This window comes from Lissotriton helveticus, chromosome 2_1, assembly GCF_964261635.1.
Source record: "Lissotriton helveticus chromosome 2_1, aLisHel1.1, whole genome shotgun sequence".
Lineage (NCBI taxonomy): Eukaryota > Metazoa > Chordata > Amphibia > Caudata > Salamandridae > Lissotriton > Lissotriton helveticus.
The window spans coordinates 732,015,520-732,035,157 of record NC_136059.1 but is presented as its reverse complement, the minus strand read 5'-3'; the positions used below and the strand labels follow the sequence as shown (position 1 = coordinate 732,035,157).

General features: G+C 46.2%; 1 protein-coding gene across 2 annotated transcripts in view; it reads left to right on the top strand.

The window, feature by feature from the left end:
* SLCO4C1 (solute carrier organic anion transporter family member 4C1) overlaps window positions 1–19,638 on the top strand; it is a 662,960-nt gene that overhangs the window by 611,334 nt on the left and 31,988 nt on the right. For both annotated transcript variants that reach the window (XM_078675442.1, XM_078675443.1), the window contains one exon: window positions 2,633–2,770. In XM_078675442.1, coding sequence (XP_078531568.1) covers window positions 2,633–2,770 — 138 coding nt within the window. The remainder of the gene's footprint in view (window positions 1–2,632; window positions 2,771–19,638) is intronic.

Genomic DNA, 19,638 nt, shown 5'->3' with positions numbered 1-19,638 from the left:
GCATTTGTTTCAGTGACTATAATATATCTGTCCAGTATATTCTCACTCTCGGACAGGACCATGACAGATGCAAAAATTTGCCTCTGGGGCTCACATCTTAAAATGTTAGGGCTCGATTCACAAAGGGCCTCCGTATTTGTGGTGGAGGTCATCCAGTTGTGGCAGGGGCCCCACTCTCCTTGATGAGGAACTGCTATGTAGATGTCCCGCCACGCGTGTGGGCCCCCCACCACAAATGTGGGGCCTGAGCAATGAGTCCTTTCTGAATCAGACCCATAGAATCTGCTCAAAAGTCAATGCACTGAAAAAGCCCTGGGGGTGTAGTGGGCTCTATGCAGGAATTTAAAATGCATGATACCCTGCCTCAGCTAGCAGTCATCATGCACATTTGGGTACAGCAAACTTTCCAGGCGCACCAGGTTTTCTCCTGCCTAGTTTCTGCTCCCATTCCACTCTCACCAACATTGCTCCCTCCGCTAGGCTTTCGATTGTTGTCCGGTATAAGTGTGAGATTAAATATTTTGTGGTATTGTTAGTGAGAAATGTATCTTGCGCTGACAATGACTAGGGATCCCAGGGAAACGTGGGACCCACCAGTCTGCTGGTTCCCCGTAGTTGGTAATAGAGGAATGCATCTAATGGATGGGGGTTGGTTGTACCACAAAAATACACCAGCGTGAGGAATATTTCATTCTTGGAAAGGTGAACATGCCAGTTGACCTCCAATTTACTCAGTTGTGACCTTGCTTTGGATTCTTGCGTTGGCATCTTTGTCCATGGTATTCCCATAACATGAAGCTTGATGGCAAGGCTCTGCCACATATTGGACACAAACGTTTTCTGTTAGCAATTTTGTTTAACCATTGTTCTAGGCATAATAAACGTAGGTGTAAGGCACAACGATGGTCAGAACTTATGTGAATCAGAAGGACATTCAGTAGTAATTCAATCCTAAGGCAGGAGCAAGGCACAATGACGGAAAAAAACGTACTGAATCACAGCCATTTATTTGCCCTTTGCGGATTCACTTAACGTTTTAAGTTCAATAACATTCTACAATTGTGGCCCTAGTTCACAAAGCGTTTTCTATGAGTTGTTATGCCTTATTCCTATCTCAGGTGTTAATTATTTGTGTATTTTGTAGCCTAATTCACCAAGCGTTATCTGTGAGTAACTGTGTCTTATTTAAGGCTTAGTTTAATTTACTAATGGATTTGCTGAAATAAGACAGGTTTATAGACAAGGGCAAATCATATCTTAGCCTTTAGTAAATTATAACCACTCAAAAAAATGCCTCGTGAATCAGGCTTGGAAACTGAAGAGTGCACCTAAGATAAGAACAACTACTCATGGAAAAAGCTTTGTGAATCTAATACGGAGCACAGTGTACTACCTGCTGGTTCCAAACCTGGATTGTGAACAAATATGCAATTAACAATACAAAATATTGAAATAAGTTGAATTGCAACATGCCCATTACAGGAGGTCGTAAACCATATGTCTCATGAATATTAATTAGGCTTGTCGCTATTTGCAACCCCTATTGATTGGCTGCCAATACAGGGGTGCTGACCTGCAGGGAACAGCATTTGCACTCCCAAATCTTTAATATCGATCCCGCTCCCATTCAAGGATCTGGTGCTGCTTCAAGATAATGTTCCATTATTGGCAAAGTCCTCGGGGGAAGCTGACTGTGGTCCTTGCATCACAGCTTACTTCTCCAAAACCACAAGCCATGGATATCAAAATGTAAGCTGCCCCTCAGTAAATGTAAATGTTTTTGTACTTGTATAGCGCACAGCTACCCGCAGTGGGTTTCCTGGCACTTGTACAAATACCGCAAGGGAACCCTTCCTGGTTTTCCCTGTGAAGTGTCCACTCCTGGGCATCCCCATGGTGCAGACCAGGCATCCCTCGCGTTGTGGGTGCCGTTGTGGAGACTAAGCAAGCTATTGCTGAGAGTTGCAGCGCAGGACCCATGATCAGAATAGGCACTGAGGCGAGAATATCCAGTCAGTGGAATTAATGAGCCCAAGACCCACCAAGGCCGGAATCGAACCCTGGTCCCTGGCCAGAGCTCTGCATCGAGGTCTGCCTGCTCTAACCATTGATCCACACTTCTCCACGTCAGTGACAGCTTTACCTTTGTGAATCTATTACTAGCCATAAAGGACTTGGTACATTTCCACTGCTTTGCTACCACAATTGTAACCAACAACCATTGATGCATTTCTTTATAAATTGGAATAAGTAGGGAATGCCCCTGTCATGCTCTCTCCTAATGCCGATTTGTAATGAGCCACCAAAAGCATTTTGTAAGTAGGAAAGGGATGTCGGATTTGTAATACTCCTTTGATACATTCTGTGCCTATTATGCATCACTTATTAAGTCTGTAACTTTGTGAATCACAGGCTTTGGGAGCTCAAAATGCAGTGAGGGTTCAGATCTGTGATGTGGTAATGTGTTGCGTTACTGTTCTAGAATCAGTAAGGTAACAAAACACTTGGACAAAACAAAGAACCTCCTCCCACAAATGTACTTAAAATACAATGTTTAAAGGTTACAGAATATTTAAGTTTCTTACATTGTGTGGCACGTTTACTTACATAAAATGTGTGCTTTTTCCAATAGGTGCTATTCCTGGTCCAATTCTGTTTGGTTTAACAATAGACAGCTCTTGTATTCTGTGGGACATTAAACCTTGTGGGGGAAATGGAGCCTGTTGGACCTATGATAACGATAAAATGTCCAATTTGTTAGTAATAATAAGTAAGTATCTGTTTTTTAACACTACATTTATGTGGTGTTTATTTTCATATGCTATAGATGTTTGCTTTCTCTAAGAATAATACAATTTTATGAATATTGTTTGGTAAATGAGGTGACACTTGAAATAGGGGTGAAAACTAATAGAATGTAAATTTAGCATGCATTTCATTATCACTGATGTTTAAATGACTGTCTATAGAAATGAAGTAGCAAGGAGCATTGCTGCCACGCTCTTTGTTTATTTGTATAAATACCTCAGTTCGGCCATAATCCGGAGTTTACTACCCCCCACCCTGCCCCTCCCCCGCCTTGCCTCACCGCCCGACAGCACTCCCTCCAGGAGCCGCTACTGGTAAAAAGTAGAAGAAAATTGGTTGGAACGTTTTACCAACCAATCCCAATCTTTTTCTAGTCCAGTTTATTATGTCTGCTAAAGACACTGCTACAGGCCACAAATTTGACTGTTGATAGTAACGACACAGCCATTAGGTATTTTAATACACTATCAGCTATTAGCCATTAAGCTAACTCAAAGGTGAATGCAGTCTTCAAATATTCTGGGTTGAATGGAATACTATAGCATTAAAGCATGGTAGGAAAGGCTAATGGCCTAATTACAACTTTGGGGGTGTGGAAGCGGGCTGCCACGCCAGCGCCTCAATCCCACTCTGCCAAAGCCGTACTGACACCACCCACCAGATTATGAGTTTCCTCATCAGTAGCCATTAAAAATGCAGCGCAATGGGAGCGCCAAAGGTCGTTATTGCACGGCACGGACTGTGTAGTCCATGCTGTGCAGGAAAGGGGGAGAAAGCACACAAGGGAGCCAGTATTTCTTTCGTACAAGGTGTTTGAAGGAGTATAATTTAGGAAGAGTTGCATCAGGTGTTTGCAGTGCTACAGTGTTATGTGGTGAAGTTGGCCTGGGATATGCTGTCCTCTATTCTAGTGGGCACCTTGCACCAGTCCAAACGACCCCTTAATAATGGTAGGTTAAAGACAACCTTATAGAAAGCTATCCTAGTGGTAGTTGTGGAGAGCAGCCTTCAGTGAATGACCAAATTAAAGGAGAACCACATCAGATATATATATAAAATATATGTATTTATTCTAAAAGCACTCCTCTATTCTCTTTATGAGGCTAGAGGCAAAAGTACATCAGTTAAACTTATTTAGCACACAGTAAATTAGCACAGTATACGTTTAGCCCTAGGGGCCTCACAAACCATATACTAAGAAAGTGGTATAAGAACCACGACTGTCATAAATACAAGGCCTAGAGCCTGTAGAACCGCTGGGGCCACCAGGAACCACCCAAAGTAGTGACACAGGGGACCCACTGGGAAGCGTGCAGTGTCTAAACACAGATGCAAATCATCATTTACTTCTATGGGGAAAGTCGCAGTTGGAAAATTACAAAGGAAGGACATTTACAAGAGTTCTTTGAGCAAACCCCTTTAGAACTAGGCAGTTCTAGAGTCACTACCCAATGAAGCATCGGAGTACTCGTGTTACCTCACACAGGGAAGCCGGATGCATAGGTGTATTTTCGTGTCGGGTTTCGTCATCTTTTTCAATGGCGAGCTGCGAGAAAGTACTGCAGGCGACCAAGTCGAAATTGTCCGGATGGCTCCAAGCCTGGATCGGAGTTGAGAAGAACCTGAAATCAGAGGGGACAGAGTCTGGGTCACTAGCCAGTGACTAGGAAGGGGAAGAGAAGATGCCAACCGATGTCAGGTGCTTGCAGGTGAAGAAGGTTAAGCTTGCCTCTTCAGCCACGAGGACCAGGAGGCGTAGACGACGACCAGGAACTGGATTCGAGCTGCCCCACAAAGGATGTCGAGGGCTGCGGTGTCGGATTCTGGATGGCACCAACAAGCCTTGGCAACAGCAACCCATGCAGAAAGCAGAGATTGGCTTTGGTGCAGACCAGCAAGGTCTGAGGGACTCACCCTTTGGAGGGGAGTCAGGGTACATCTGGAGCAACCAGGAAGGCCCAAGAAACAGAAGAGTTACCTTCGTGGGGACCCACGCATGGACGGACCAGGGATCGCGAAGGAGCCTCGAAACACAAATGCTAGAAGCGGGCCCACGGAACACTCGTGGAGTGAAGGCCCACAATCTTCGGTGCAGATGGTGCTCAGGGCTTGGACTACTAGCCTAATGCATAACTTTGGAAATGCTTGAGAAGTTGATGCACTTGCAAATGTGCACGGTGTCCAGGAGTTCCGGTCCCACAGCTCTCGTGATGGCTACAGGTCTCAGCTTTACTGGGATCTCGTGTCGGCCTCGGAGATGTCTGGAAGTCCATGTCCTGTGTCACAAATCCGTCGGAATCCAGCGGGAGCCTTGGAAATGCAGACTGGTAAGATGCTTCTTTGATGCCTGTTAGAACAGGGGAGTCAGTCCTTGACCCCAAGGGAGATTCTTCCGTCTTCTAGCCGAAATAGAATGTCGAAGGTCCAGGTTATATGTTGCAGAGTTTCATCCAGGGTAATCCAATCCAATCCAATCCAAAAATTCTTTATTTCAGTCATATAGACCATAAAAGATGCAATAAAAACAATCACATTACAAAACATTCCCTTATACAAAAAAAAAAAACATTACATAAAAATTACATTCCTTGGAAATCTGTTCATGAGAGGGAGTACCTTACAGTTCTTATCAATGTCAGACTTTTAATAATTTAATCCTCATCTGCCACATGGCCATTATGTATGTGGCGACTGCAAAGACTATGTGGGGCAGAGTGCTAGTTTTCAGTATTCTGTATGAATACGGATGGCTCCTTATGCCCAAGTTCCTACATAATGGCACGAGCCAGTATTTCCTTGGTCTATTATAGGCTGGGCAGAAGAACAGAACATGGATTTCCTCCTCATCATGATTACTGCACCCTGGGCAGATTTTGTCATCACTCTTTGTCCATTTACAAGTAAAAGTTTAAATAGGCAGGGTGCCCAACCTCCATTGGATGAATAGTTTTCGAGCTAAAATGGGGAAAATAATGTCCATAAAACCTTCAAATTGATAAGAATTTTTGGAATCCAGGAATCGATCTGTTAAAATGCCATTATTGGGTGCCGATACCAAGGTAGATAGACTTTTTTCCTCGTATATTTCCACCAAGCTTTTTCGGGAGACCCTTTGGCAGCCTTGTTCGGGAGCATCCCATAACTCCTGGAGTCTCAAACGGTGCAATTCTTTCTTAATGTAGACCAACCAAGGAATTCAGTCACACTTATTCAGGTTTAGTACATGGATGAGATCTTGCCTGTAGTGGGCAAGCTTACTTGTGGTTCAGAGCCTGTGCCAGAATCTTAAAGGCTTAAGTTCCAGGTCCTCAGCAATGGAAGGGAGACCCACATCTAGTCTCAAGGGAAGCAGGGGTGTGCCTCGGGGGAGGGCTAGGAGACGTCTAAGGAAATTATTTTCTACGCTAAGAAGTTCTATCCCTGCCTTGTGGCCCCATAGCTCACTACCATAAAAAGAGTCGCTTTTGCTTGAGTTTTACACATTTCTATTGCCGGGCTGAAAGGTTTGAAAGTAGAGGTGTTTGCAACCTTCAAAATTGCACCGGACAATTGACAGGGTAATCTAAAGTCCCAGGGACTGGCTTCCTATACTTATACTAAGTTTAGGGGTTGGACTTACTCTAGGGACCCACCTGTGGGTAGATCCAGGGAGGGGTTGGTTACACCCCTTTCCCTTTGTCCAGTTTGGTGCCGGAGCAGGGGCTGAGCGCAGCTGCAACTGGTTTGAACTGGGGTATGCACAGGGACACCAAGTATGCCCCCAGCACTGTCTGAAAAGCATTCACCTGAATGCACCGACCCAGCCTCCATACACTAAAGCCTATCTGGGGAGGTGGTTACACCTCCCTGTGACAGGTAACCTATTGTCCAGGCCTACCCTGCTGGAGTTTCATTCAGCAGCAGGAGATCAGACTAGTTTCGGTGGCTGCAGCATCCATTTTGTGATTCTGGGGCTCTTTTAAACTATTACCAGTCAGGTAAGTGTGCACATGTCTTCTCCCTCTAGAAGGGTGGAATTCTACCCCCGCCGCCAGAACTGGCGGGGGGTGGGGGGTCGGATTCCAAAGTGTTTGGCACCAAACACAACATGTTTCCAAACAACCATTCCAAAGTTAGCATGTACCACGAGGTAATAATGCACTTAAGAATATATGGTCTGGCTGCATCACAGAACAGCTACATGGAATAGATTCCGATAGCTGCAGAGGGGTCCTGCTCATGCATGGGCACCCTCTCACACAAACCCAAGCACTCTACCTTCAGGATTGATACAGCCTTCTATAGGAGTGACTTATAGGCTTATATGTGTCAGTGATTTAAGGGGCGATATAGGAAGCCCATATCTTAGTAAGGGGTGCATGCACCACCTGACCAAGGCTCCAGTAGCAGACTTGTGGTGCCATTTTGGAAGGCTTTCCAGGGGTGGCTTAATACATGCTTCAGCCCCTCTGGGGTACCTATGCCCTTGGTACTTAAGGCACCATATACTAGGGACTCACAAGGGTAACCCAGTACCCAATCTGGAGTGTACCTAATGTACATGCAACCAATTTAGAGAGGAAGCAGCTAGGCTGGGGTCTTAGTTAGCATGGCCCCAGCCAAACTAAAGTCAAGAAACAGTGAAACACCAGCAAAAAAGTGGGGGTAACCACAGTAAGCAGATCCTACTCTCCTACACAACCCCCCCCAACACAGGGACATTAAACTAACCTTGACCAGTTGAGTCTTCATGTTCTAAGTGGAAATATCTGTAGAGTCCATCTGCATTGGCAAGGTTACTCCCAGGTCTATGTTCCACTGTATAGTCCATCCTCCTTAGGGAAATGGACAACCTTAAAAATTTGGGGTTTTCACCCTTCATCTGTTTTAGCCATAAAAGGGGCTTATGGTCAGTCTGAACAGTGAAGTGAGTGCCAAACAAGTATGGCCTTAGCTTCTTTTGAGCCCAAACCACAGCAAAGACCTCCCTCTCAATATCTGATCAACGTTTCTCTCTAGGGGTCAGCCGTCTGCTAATAAACACAAGGGGCTGGTCCTGACCTTCATCATTCAGTTGTGATATCACAGCCCCTACCCCCAACTCTGATGCATCTATTTGGACAATGAATTCTCTGGAGTAGTTAGGACCTTGCAGAATTGGTGCAGTGCACATGGCCTGCTCCAGGTCATAAAATGCCTTTTAACAGCTTACTGTCCACTAAACTTTCTTAGGCATTATTTTAGAATTTAAGTCATTCAGGGGTGTCACAATGGATCCATACCCCTTGACAAATCTTCTATAGTACCCAGTCAGGCCCAAGAAAGCTCTGATCTGAGTCTGGGTAGTGGGAGCAACCCAGTCCATGATGGTCTGGACTTTGCTGTGCAATGGTTGAACCTGGCCTCCACCTACAAGGTGGCCCAAGTTCACAACCTGACTCTGCCCTATTTGGCACTTAGTAGCCTTGATAGTTAGGCCTGCCATTTGCAGGGCCTCCAAAACATTTCTCAGTTGAACCAGGTGATCCTCCCAGGTGGAGCTAAAGACAGCAATCTTATCAAGATAGGCTGCACAGTAGTCTTCTAGGCCTATAAGGACAGTATTCACCAACCTTTTAAAAGTGGTAGGTGGATTCTTCAGACCAAAGGGCATTACCACAAATTGATTGTGCCCACTAGGGATTGAAAATGCTGTTTTTGGCTTTGCATCATCAGCTAATCTGATCTGCCAGTAGCCAGCTGTACGATCAAATGTGCTAAGAAACTTAGCTGAGGCCAAAGTATCTATGAGCTCATCTGCTCTTGAGATTGGATGGGCATCAGTCCTAGTGACTGCATTGAGACCTCTGTAGTCAACACAAAACCTCATCTCTCTCCTACCACCCTGGGTGTGAGGCTTTGGTACCAAGACCACTGGACTAGCGCAAGGGCTATCTGAGGGTGCAATGACTCCCAATTCCAACATTTTCTAAACTTCTGTCCTGATACAGTCCCTGACATGATCAGATTGCCTGTAAATCTTACTTTTAACAGGCAGACTGTGCCCAGTGTCCACTTTATGAGTTCACCAGGTGGTCTGACTTGGAGTCAGAGAGAACATATGTCTAAACTGACTGAGCACTTGTCTGCAATCAGTTTGCTGCTGAGCAGTGAGGCTGCCTGCCAAGGCTACACCACCCACTCTACCCATCACCAGGGTTCTGTGAAAGCAGGTCAGGGAGAGGGTCACTCTCCTCCTCCTGTCCCTCATCAGTAGCCATGAGCAAGCCCATGGCTGCCCTGTCCACATATGGTTTCCATCTGTTGACATGAAGCACCCTATGGGGGCTCCTGGGAGTTCCTAGGTCCACCAAATACGTAACCTCTTCCTCCTGTTCAATAATAGTGTGCGGTCCACCCCACTAGTCTTGGAGAGCTACTGGGGCCACAGGCTCCACCACCCACACTTTCTGTCCTGGCTGGTAAACAATCAGTACATCCTTTTGGTCATGCCAGGCTTTCTGTAATTCCTGGCTAGCCTCAAGGCTTTTAGTTGCCTTTTCATATACTCAGCCATCCAGGAGCGGAGACCAAGTACATAGTCCACTTTGTCCTGTTTAGGGGGTTTGAGAAGTAACTCCCATCCCTCCTTCACCAAACACAACGGGCCTCTTACAGGATGCCCAAACAGAAGTTCAAAAGCGCTGTAGCCAACCCCTTTCTGAGGAACCTCCCTGTATGCAAATAAATGGCAGGGTAGCAGGATGTCCAATCTTCGCCTGAGTTTTTCAGGAAGACCCTTGATCATACCATTTCAGGTTTTGTTGAATCTTTTAACCAAACCATTGCTTTGTGGGTGATAGGGTGTGGTGAATTTGTAATTCACTCCATACTCCTTCCACATTGCAGTTAAGTAGCTGGACATAAAGTTTGCATCTCTGTCAGATACTCCCTCCTTAGGGAAACCCACCCTTGAGAAAACTCCCAAGAGGGCTCTTGCTACCACAGGTGCTGTAGTGGTCCTAAGGGGAATTGCCTCTGGGTACTTAGTGGCATGGTCCACCACCACTAGGCTAAACCTGTGCCCAGATCCAGTCTGAGGATCCATTGGTCCAACAATGTCAATTCCCACTCTCTCAAAGGGAATCCCAACCACAGGTAGTGGTATCAGGGGGGGCTTTGTAGTGCCACCTGCCTTACCTCTGGCTTGACAGGTTACACAGGAGCAACAAAACTCCTTTGTGTCTTCAGACATGTGGGGCCAGTGAAAGTGTGGGACAATTCTGTCCCAGGTCTTGTTCTGGCCCAGGTGTCCTGCTAAAGGAATATCATGGGCTAGTGTCAGTAGGAAGACCCTGAACTTCAGAGGTATAACCAGCCTCCTGGCTGTACCAGGCTTGGGGTCTCTACTCTCTGAATAGAGGAGTCCATCACCCCAATAGATTTTAGGGGTGCCACTAGCATTCCCAGCAGCCTCAGCAGCAGCTTGCTGTTTGAGGGGTTCAAGAGAACGGCAGATCAGCTGCTCCTGACTCAGATCTACCCTGGCAGGGGCCCCTATCCCCAAGAATGTAATCCTGATCAGGCTCAAGCTCCTCTGTCACAGCTCCTTCTTCAGGAGCACAATCATCTCCCTAAAGAGACTAATCATCACTCTGAGTCAGGGGGGAAGGCACTGCCTTAACCCTACTGCTCCTTTTCTTGGAAGGCACCTGGTCCATTATTCCAGAATACAGGGCCTGTTCAGTGTCAGGCTTTTTGACCTGTGACCTAGTCACAGCTAACACATGTGCAGAGATCCCTAACATTTCTGCATGGGTCCTAAACTCCATTTCAGACCAGGCTGAAGTCTCTAAATCCTTGCCAAGCAAGCATTCAACCGGGAGGTCTGCACTTACCACAACCTTCTTAAGGCCAGTTACCCCTCACCAGGAGAAATTAACAACTGCCAGGGCATGGTTGGTCCTGACATTGCTAGCATTGGTCACTTGGTAAAGTTCACCAAGTATGATCTGTCCAGGGTCTACAAGGTCTTGTGTCACCATAGTGACACTTGCCCCAGTGTCCCTGTAGGCCAAAGCCTCTTTTCCATTTATTAAAGGCTGTTGTCTGTACTTGCCCAGATTACTGGGACTAACAGAGGAGGTCATACCCATGCCTCCATCACAGACTAACACAGCCTGAGTTGGAACTCTGACTAGGCCAAAGCCCATCTCAGTACCCAGGGTTAACCCTACTACACCCTTCTGTTGAGTACCACCACTTGGAGCTGAGCTAGGGGAAACACTTGCCTTAGGGGCAATGGTGGCTGGCGTTGCATCCTTCTTGGTGCAATCACTTGTCCAATGGCTATTCTGTTTACAGAATTTACACCATGGTTTCTTTTGGCATTTGCCTTTCTTGGAAGATTGGAAATCCCCACCATTAGAAGCTTTTTGGGGGCCTTGTGAAGACATCTGGTCTTTACCCTTCTCCCCACCCTTATTAGGATCTTGCTTCTTCTGGTCACCATCTTGGTTCTGTACCTTCTGCTTCACTCTGGTTCTGCACCATTTGTCTGCCTTCTTTCCCAATTCTTAAGGAGAGGTCAGATCACAGTCTACCGGGTGCTGATGCAACAGCTGATTCTGACAGTTATTAAGGATCTGCTCCCTCATGATCAAGTTATACAATACTGTATAATCACACACTTTACTGCCCAGTAACCAGCCTTCCAGAGCCTTAGTAGCACAATCAACAAAGTCAACCCAGTTCTTTGTCTGTGCCTTTTGGGTATCTCTGAACTGTAGTCTATACTGTTCAGTGGTTAGGCCCAACCCATCTATGAGAGCACTCTTCAGGACTTTGTAATCATCAGCATCCTCTTCTCTGTCAGTGAGTAGCTTGTCTCTACCTTTGTCTGTAAAGGGGAGCCACAAGATTGCAGCCCACTGCTCCTGGGGTACCTTCTGTACTTTGCAGGTCCTTTCCAGTACAGGTATCCATTGTGGAAGTCATCCCCATTCAAATAGGGAGGGACAGTCTTGTTTAGGTTTCTATGGTCATAAGACCTCTCCCTAACACTAGGGAAGTTGCTGCCAGCATGGGACTCTAGTCCCACCTTTTTTCTTGCAGGGACTCCCTTTCTGAGGCTACTTTCTGTTTCCTTATCTTCAGCAGAGCTTCTTCCATTCTCACTTGATGCTCTCTCTTCTCCTGGGAGGTGTCCCTCTTATGAGAAGAGACAAAGGTCCGTATTGATGTGTTTTGGAACTGGCCCTTCTTGCAGGGTCATCCCCAAATTTTTGGCTTCTTCCTCCCTTATTTTTCCTGACCTGTGGTTGTTGGCAATAGGACTCTGCGCACTTTAGCACTGCTGATCAGTGCTAAAGTGCATATGCTCTCTGTGTAAATTGTTATTATGATTGGATATACCTGATTGGCATATTTGTATCACCAGGAAGTCCCTAGTAAAGTGCACTGGGTGTGCCAGGGCTGGTGATAACAAATGCTACCAGTGGGCCTGCAGCACTGATTGTGCCACCCACATGAGTAGCTCTAAAATGCTGTCTCAGGCCTGCCACCGCAATGCCTGTGTGCAGTCTGTGAACTGCCATGTCCTTCTGGTCAGAGTGCCCACGGACCAGGCCTAACCCTTCCCTTTCTGTGCACATTGGTCACCCCTATGGAAGGCCCAAGGTACCACCTGGGCAGGGTGCAGTGTATGTGAAAGGTAGAACATGTACTTGTGGAGGTGACATGCTCTGGTAGTGAATTACAGCCATTTTCGTTTTTCTCTGCTGCAAGGCTATCTTGCTATATAGGCTATCATGGGGAATGCTGGCTACAGTGGCTTACAGCATATCTTCCCATAGGAGCAAGATAGGACATAAAAGTATGGTATCCCTGAACACAGAATTTAATAACACATCTTTTAGGAATGGTGGTTTTTAACTCCTGTGTTTGAGAATAGCACTTTTAGAAAGCTGCTGTTCTCTTGTCTGACCTTTCTGTGTGCTTTGGCCTGTTTGTGGATTGACTGTCTGGTTTGAGAGTGACAGGGGCTGGGGATTCCGCAGGAGGCTGGCTTAGTCAGCCCTAGGCTGAATGACTGCATTTGCAACTTGAGTGGTGGGAGGAGATAGCACCTGGACCTCAGTAGGGCTGTGCCTGCCTTCCACAATGCTGGCTCCACCTCCTGCTGGGCGGCTGACAACCCTGACCCTCACTCTGAAAGGAAAGAAGAAGCCAGGAAAACAAAGTGCTCAAGGAACACCCAGAACTGGTTCAGACCGGGCTCAGAGCCCTCCTGCACAAAGGGAACAAAGACTTTTAGGGGTATAAGTACAGGACCCCTGACAACAGAAAATTAGATCATCCTAGAATCAAGAAGGAACCTCTGCCAAGGAGAAAGCTGAATCTGAAGAAGGAAGACTGTCCTGCTGTTGCCCTGCTGGACTGACCTGCTGTTGCTTTGCTGCCAAGGAGAGGGGAAGTACTTTGCTGTACTGTGTCCCCTGTCTTGAAGGAATCTCCAAGGGCCTGAGGAAATCTGGCTCCCTGTTTTTGAAGTCCCAGGAACAAAAGGACTTCACCCCTATCTTCCCTGAACTCTGCTGCAAGAGTTCTGGCCTTTCTAGAGTGCTTGGACCAGTTGTGGTGCCTCTGGAAGTTGTACCTGTGCTGGGAAGCTGGAAACTAAGATTGAGAAACTTTTGCAATTGAAAAGTTATCGCATCGCTCGCTGCGGAGCGCATCTCCGACAGGGCGAGGAAATTCCCGCCGCTATGGAGGATCGACATCGTCGCAGCGCCTGTTGCTGCTGCCTAAGACGACGCATCCTTCGATTGCGGGAAGATCACCATCGCTGCGAGCTTCGTCGCAGTGCCTGTCATCGCTGAATGAGATCGCCGCATATCCGGCTTGCGGACCGCATCACGTCGCTGCGAGCATCGTCGCAGAGCCATCTCATCGAGGAGCTGGGAGAGTGAGGATCGCCGCTGGATCGTGCATCGTCGCCCCGGAGATCATCGCAGCCCCTACGAGATCATCGCATCATGCCATTGCGAGAACAAACTTCCTACGGAACCTACGCACCAGAATCTATACTAGTTGCCTTCTTCCCCATACAGACCGGATTCATCGCAACACGCCCGCTGCTGCAGCGGGGTTGTCGCAAACGCCTCCCCAGGGTCTCAGGAGCAACGCATTGCTTGTTTTCCACCGCACCAGCTTCTGCTTTTGGAACTTTGACGCAACTAAAGGTACTGTTGGCTAAACGTGACGCAACTGTGAACTTTTCACGCATCTGTGGATTATTTTATCGCAAATGTAAGAATTCTTTTGAAACCATATTCTTGAACTGTGTATGTTGGATTTTTGTCGTTTTGGTCTTGTGTAGTTTAGATTAAATACCTTTTTTTTCTAAACTGTTGTGGAGTCAGTTTGTGGTGTTTGCACTGTGTTACTGTGAGTGTTGGTACAAATACTTTACACATTTCCTTTGATAAGCCTTGACTGCTCGTGCCAAGCTACCAAGGGGTGAGCAGGGGTTATCTCACGGGTTTCCTCCTTACCCTGACTAGAAGCAAGAGTCCATATTTGGACAGTGGTACCTACCTCTGCCAACTAGAGACCCCCAGTTCTGAAGGTGATCTGGGTTTTCTAGGCACACCACCAACTCTTCCTGATGGACAGTGAAGTGACCCAGTGGGCTTACCTCTCCATCTCCAGTAGGAGTTGTATTGTCCAGGTCTAGTTAATTGTCAACCTCCTGGTCAGCATCGGAATCTGAATCCTGTGGGATTAGACCACTGGGATTCTCCTCATCTTCTGCTTCCAACCCACTGCCTACCCTTCCAGGCTCTGAAGCCTTCTTCAGGTAATCTAACTGCATTACCTCTCCGAGGCGTTGGGTGTTGGCACCTTTGCCAGCCTTCAGTTGTCTAAGTGTACACAGAGCCCTCAACTCAGAGAAAGGGAATGTGTCATTCTTAGATGCCAGTAACATACTGACAACTGGCAGAGACACACTAGGTCCTGCCCCAGAAGCCTTGACTAGTGAGGTGTGGTGTATGCACTACCTACTCTAGTTGGGTACCTACTGGGCTCTCTCGAGTTGTAGAAAGAATGTTTGTAAGCCCTTGACACACAACTCTAAGTTCAGTAGAACTTACTGTATTTAAGCTTGTATTATATGTACCTCTGGTACCTTTAGTGGTTTTCAAATCATCAAACACTTGAGATTATCTGGCAAAACAACGGCAAGCTGGAATCCCACACGCTGCACACCAATGTGAGAAGTTGGCCTGGCATATGCTGTCCACTATTCTAGTGGGCATCTTGCACCAGTCCAAACGACCTCTTATTGATGGTAGGTTAAAGACAACCTTATAGAAAGCTATCCTAGTGGTAGATGTGGAGAGCAGCCTTCAGGCTAAGTCTTGAAGGAATGTAAAGCAGCTTTTTTACCAGTCTATAATCTCGTGAATGAGCAAATGAAAGGAAGACCACACCAGGTATATATATAAAATATATGTATTTATTCTAAACACACTCCTCTATTCCCTTTCTGAGGCTAGAAGCAAAAGGACATCAGTTAAACTTATTTAGCACACAGTAAATTAGCACAGTATACATTTAGCCCTAGGGGCCTCACAAACCATATACTAAGAAAGTGGTATAAGAACCATGATTGTCATAGATACAAGGCCTAGAGCCTGTAAAACCGCTAGGGCCACCAGAAACCACCCAAGGTAGTGACACAGAGGACCACCGGGGGACGCGTGCAGTGTCTAAACACAGACACGAATCACCATTTACTTCATTCGGGAAAGTCGCGGTTGGAAAATTACAAACGAAGGGCACTTTGAAGAGGACTTGGAGCAAACCCCTATAGAACTAGGCAGCTCTAGAGTCAATACCCACAGGAGCATTGGAGTACTTGTGTTATCTCACCCAGGGTAGCCGGGTGCATAGGTGTCTTTTTGTGTTGGGTTTCGTCGTCGTTTTCAATGGCGAGCTGCGATAAAGTGTTGCAGGCGACCAAGTAGAAAGTGTCCGGATGGATCTAAGTCTGGATAAGAGTCGAGAAGAACCTGAAAGCAGAGGGGACAGAGTCTGGGTCACTAGCCAGTGACCCGGAAGGCGAAGAGAAGATGCCAACCGATGTCGGGTGCTTGCAGGTGAAGCTTGACTCTTGACCTTGGAAACAGCAACCCATGCGGAAAGCAGAGATTGGCATCGGGGCAGACCAGCAAGGTCTGAGGGACTCACCCTTAGGAGGGGAGTCAGGGTACGTCTGGAGCAACCAGGAAAGCCCAAGAAACAGAAGAGTTACCTTCATGGGGACCCACCAGTGGACGGACCAGGGATCGCGAAGGAGCCTCAAGCAGAAATGCTAGAAGCGGGCCCATGGAACACTCGTGGAGTGTAGGCCCACAATCTTCGGTGTAGATGGTGCTCAGGGCTTGGACTATAAGTAGCCAATGCACAACTTCGTAAAAGCTTGAGAAGTTGATGCACTTGTAAATGTGCGCAGTGTCCAGGAGTTCCGGTCCCACGTCTCTTGTGATGGCTACAGGTCTCAGCTTTGCTGGGATCTCGTGTCGGCCTATTAGATGTCTGGAAGTCTGTGTCCTGTGTCGCAAATCCATCGGGATCTGGCGGGAGCCTTGGAAATGCAGACCGGCAAGATGCTTCTATGGTGCCTGTTTGAACAGGGGAGTCACTCCTTGACCCCAAGGGAGATTCTTCCGTCTTCTAGTCTAAATAGAATGTCGAAGGTCCAAGATATATGTTGCATAGTTTCGTCCAGGGTAATCTAAAGTCCTAGGGACTGGCTTCCTATACTTATACTAAGTTTAGGGGTTGGACTTACTCTAGGGACCCACCTGTGGGTAGATCCAGGGAGGGCTTGGTTACACCCCTTTCCCTTTGTCCAGTTTTGTGCCAGAGCAGGGGCTGAGCGCAGCTGCAACTGGTTTGAACTGGGGTATGCAAAGGGACACCAAGTATGCCCCCAGCACTGTCTGAAAAGCATTCACCTGAATGCACCCACCCAGCCCCAATACACTAAAGCCTGTCTGGGGAGGTGGTTACACCTCCCTTTGACAGGAAACCTATTGTCCAGGCCTCCCCTGCATGAGTTTTGTCCAGCAGCAGGGGGTCAGACTCGTGTCTGTGGCTGCAGCATCGATTTTATGATGCTGGGACTCTTTAAAACTATTAACGGTCAGGTAAGTGTGTACATGTCTTCTTCCTCTAGAAAGGGTGGAATTCTACCGCCACTGCCAGAATTGGCGGGGGGGGGGTAGGATATTCCAAAGTGTTTGACACCAGACACGACATGTTTCCATGCAGCAATTCCAAAGTTAGCATTTACCACGAGCTTTTAATGCATTTAAGAGTATATGGTCTGGCTGCATCACAGAACAGCTACAGGGAATAGATTCCGAAAGCTGCAGAGGGGTCCTGCTCATGCATGGGCATCCTCTCACACAAAGCCAAGCACTCTGCCTTCAGGATTGATAAGGCCTGCCATAGGAGTGACTTATAGGCTTATATGTGTTAGTGATTTAAGGGTAGATATAGGTAGCCTATATCTTAGTAAGGGGTGCATGCACCACCTTACCTAGGCTGCAGTAGCATATCTGTGGTGGCATTTTGGAAGGCTTCCCATGGGTGGCATAATACATGTTTCCGCCCCTAGTAGGCCTCTGGGATACCTATGCCCTTGGTACCTAAGGTACCATATACTTGGGACTCACAAGGGTAACCCAGTGACGAATCTTGAGTGTACCTAATGTACATGCAATCAATTTAGAGAGGAAGCAGCTAGTCTGGGGTCCTGGTTAGCAGGGCCCCAGCCAGACTAAAGTCGAGCAACAGTGAAACACCAGCAAAAAAGTGGGGGTAACCATAGTAAGCAGATCCTACTCTCCTACAGTTTAGTTGTTTTAAAAGCACTGGAGTGAACCAGTCTTTCATCCTTCAGAGGAGAATGCGCTTATTAACACTGAATGGGGTAATTGAAACACGTTGTTAAAAGCACCAACATACAGTCAGTCAAAATAGACAATTCCCACAATTACTGAAAGCAAAAACACAAAACGGCGCCAATGAATATTCACATTTATGAACTGTGGATAGTGATAAAGGGGCATTGAGGATCCATGCATCTTCTGTGAACTAAGGGAATGCCGCCATAACTAGTGTTGGTCAATTGTTTTACAGAGGAAGTCTGGGAGCGTACATCTCCTCCACGTACTACTACGAGTACCGCAATACATTTGGGGGTATATTTACAAGGGCATTGCACCATCAGAGAGTTACTTTTTATGATGCTCTGGTGCCGCAATGCCCTGCTTCATATTTACAACTTTGCGTGGCTTAATGCTGCATTGTACATATCCGACTCTTTCACACAGTTTTCTGTTTTAAATGGGCATTCAATGGGTGTTGCTGTGGGCGTTCCAGCACAACACCCATTGCCTTTTGACACTGCCCCAGATTTGCAAGGATCTGTAGGTCTGAGGCGGTACCAAAATTGCCTTTAATGATTGTTTATGTGCAGGAAGGTTTCCCTTTATGTGCAGGAAGGGAAACCTTCCTGCACATAAACAATCATCCCTGCAATGCAGGAACCCTTCCACTATGGCTCAAGGGTGTTTTCATTGGTGCTAGGCAGCTTCTATAGCGCCGGCTCAAGGGAAAACACAGGGGTGCACCGTATTTTTATGACTATGGCACATTCTTTATTTTTTTAATGATGCAGAGCGGCGCTGCTTAATTGCTTCTGGTGTTGCACTGGGTCATTTCTTTCTAAATATGCCCTTTTGTTTTACAGAAGACATTGATTTATTTACATAATTGTTTCATTCCTCGACGTGTTAGTATCTTTCCCACACAAAATCATACTATTAAAAATAAGCAAATAGACACAAATCGAAGAATGAACAATAAGCACTAACAATATACTAACGATTGCACTTTAAAGATTAACAATTACAAGATGCTTTTTGGAAAACAACTAGTATCTTATCTGCAGTGCCATCCACTTATACAAGTTCAACAAAAGAGCAAGTCATGTTAAACGATAAGATTAAAATAGATAGAAAATAGTACACAATTACCATGTGGTATTGCTATAAAAACTTTTTTTCTCTGCACAAACATAATAAAAACACGACCACACATTTATAATGAATAGAAGACATAGGTACAGGTATCACAAGATAAGATCAACTCAGTGACTTGAATTCTACAGTTCCTACAATATGTGTTTAGACTATTATGAAGGTATGTTCCTCCTCTGTCACCCAGAATCCGATTAGTTAAGAATTAGATTGGCCAACCTGGATTGGCCCCCATTTAGATTCTGCCTAGATAAGGTGTCTAATATCTTGTCTCTTCGAAAAGGTTATCAGTAAAACTGGCATCTTTATTTATTTTGAATTTAGTAAGAATTTCTTATCTTTTACGTTGCTTTCAACTATTTCAAAAGATTCTTTAAGGCAGTGACAAAATTGCAATTATCTTTGAAAAATAGAGAAAATTAGTGGATTTATAGAAATCATTTTGACCTACTTAATGTAAATTCAGAACAATTTTTAGCAATCCATTGAATGCATGAGCAATGTATCCTTAACATGGTTTTATCATAGTAACTAAATTGGAGCTCTGTAACAACATTCAGCTAGAACTTCTCCCTGCCCTCAAATGTCTGCCTGCGCTGCATTATTGCACTACAGATTCCTCCCAAGGCGCAGTTCGCATGGCTGTTGCTTTGTTCTGCTGTATGATGTAGCAAATTGTTGCCACCATGATGACTGAAATGCATTGTTAAATGAAGTTTTTATAAGCCAATGCACAGCTCAGTGTGATGAAGACTTC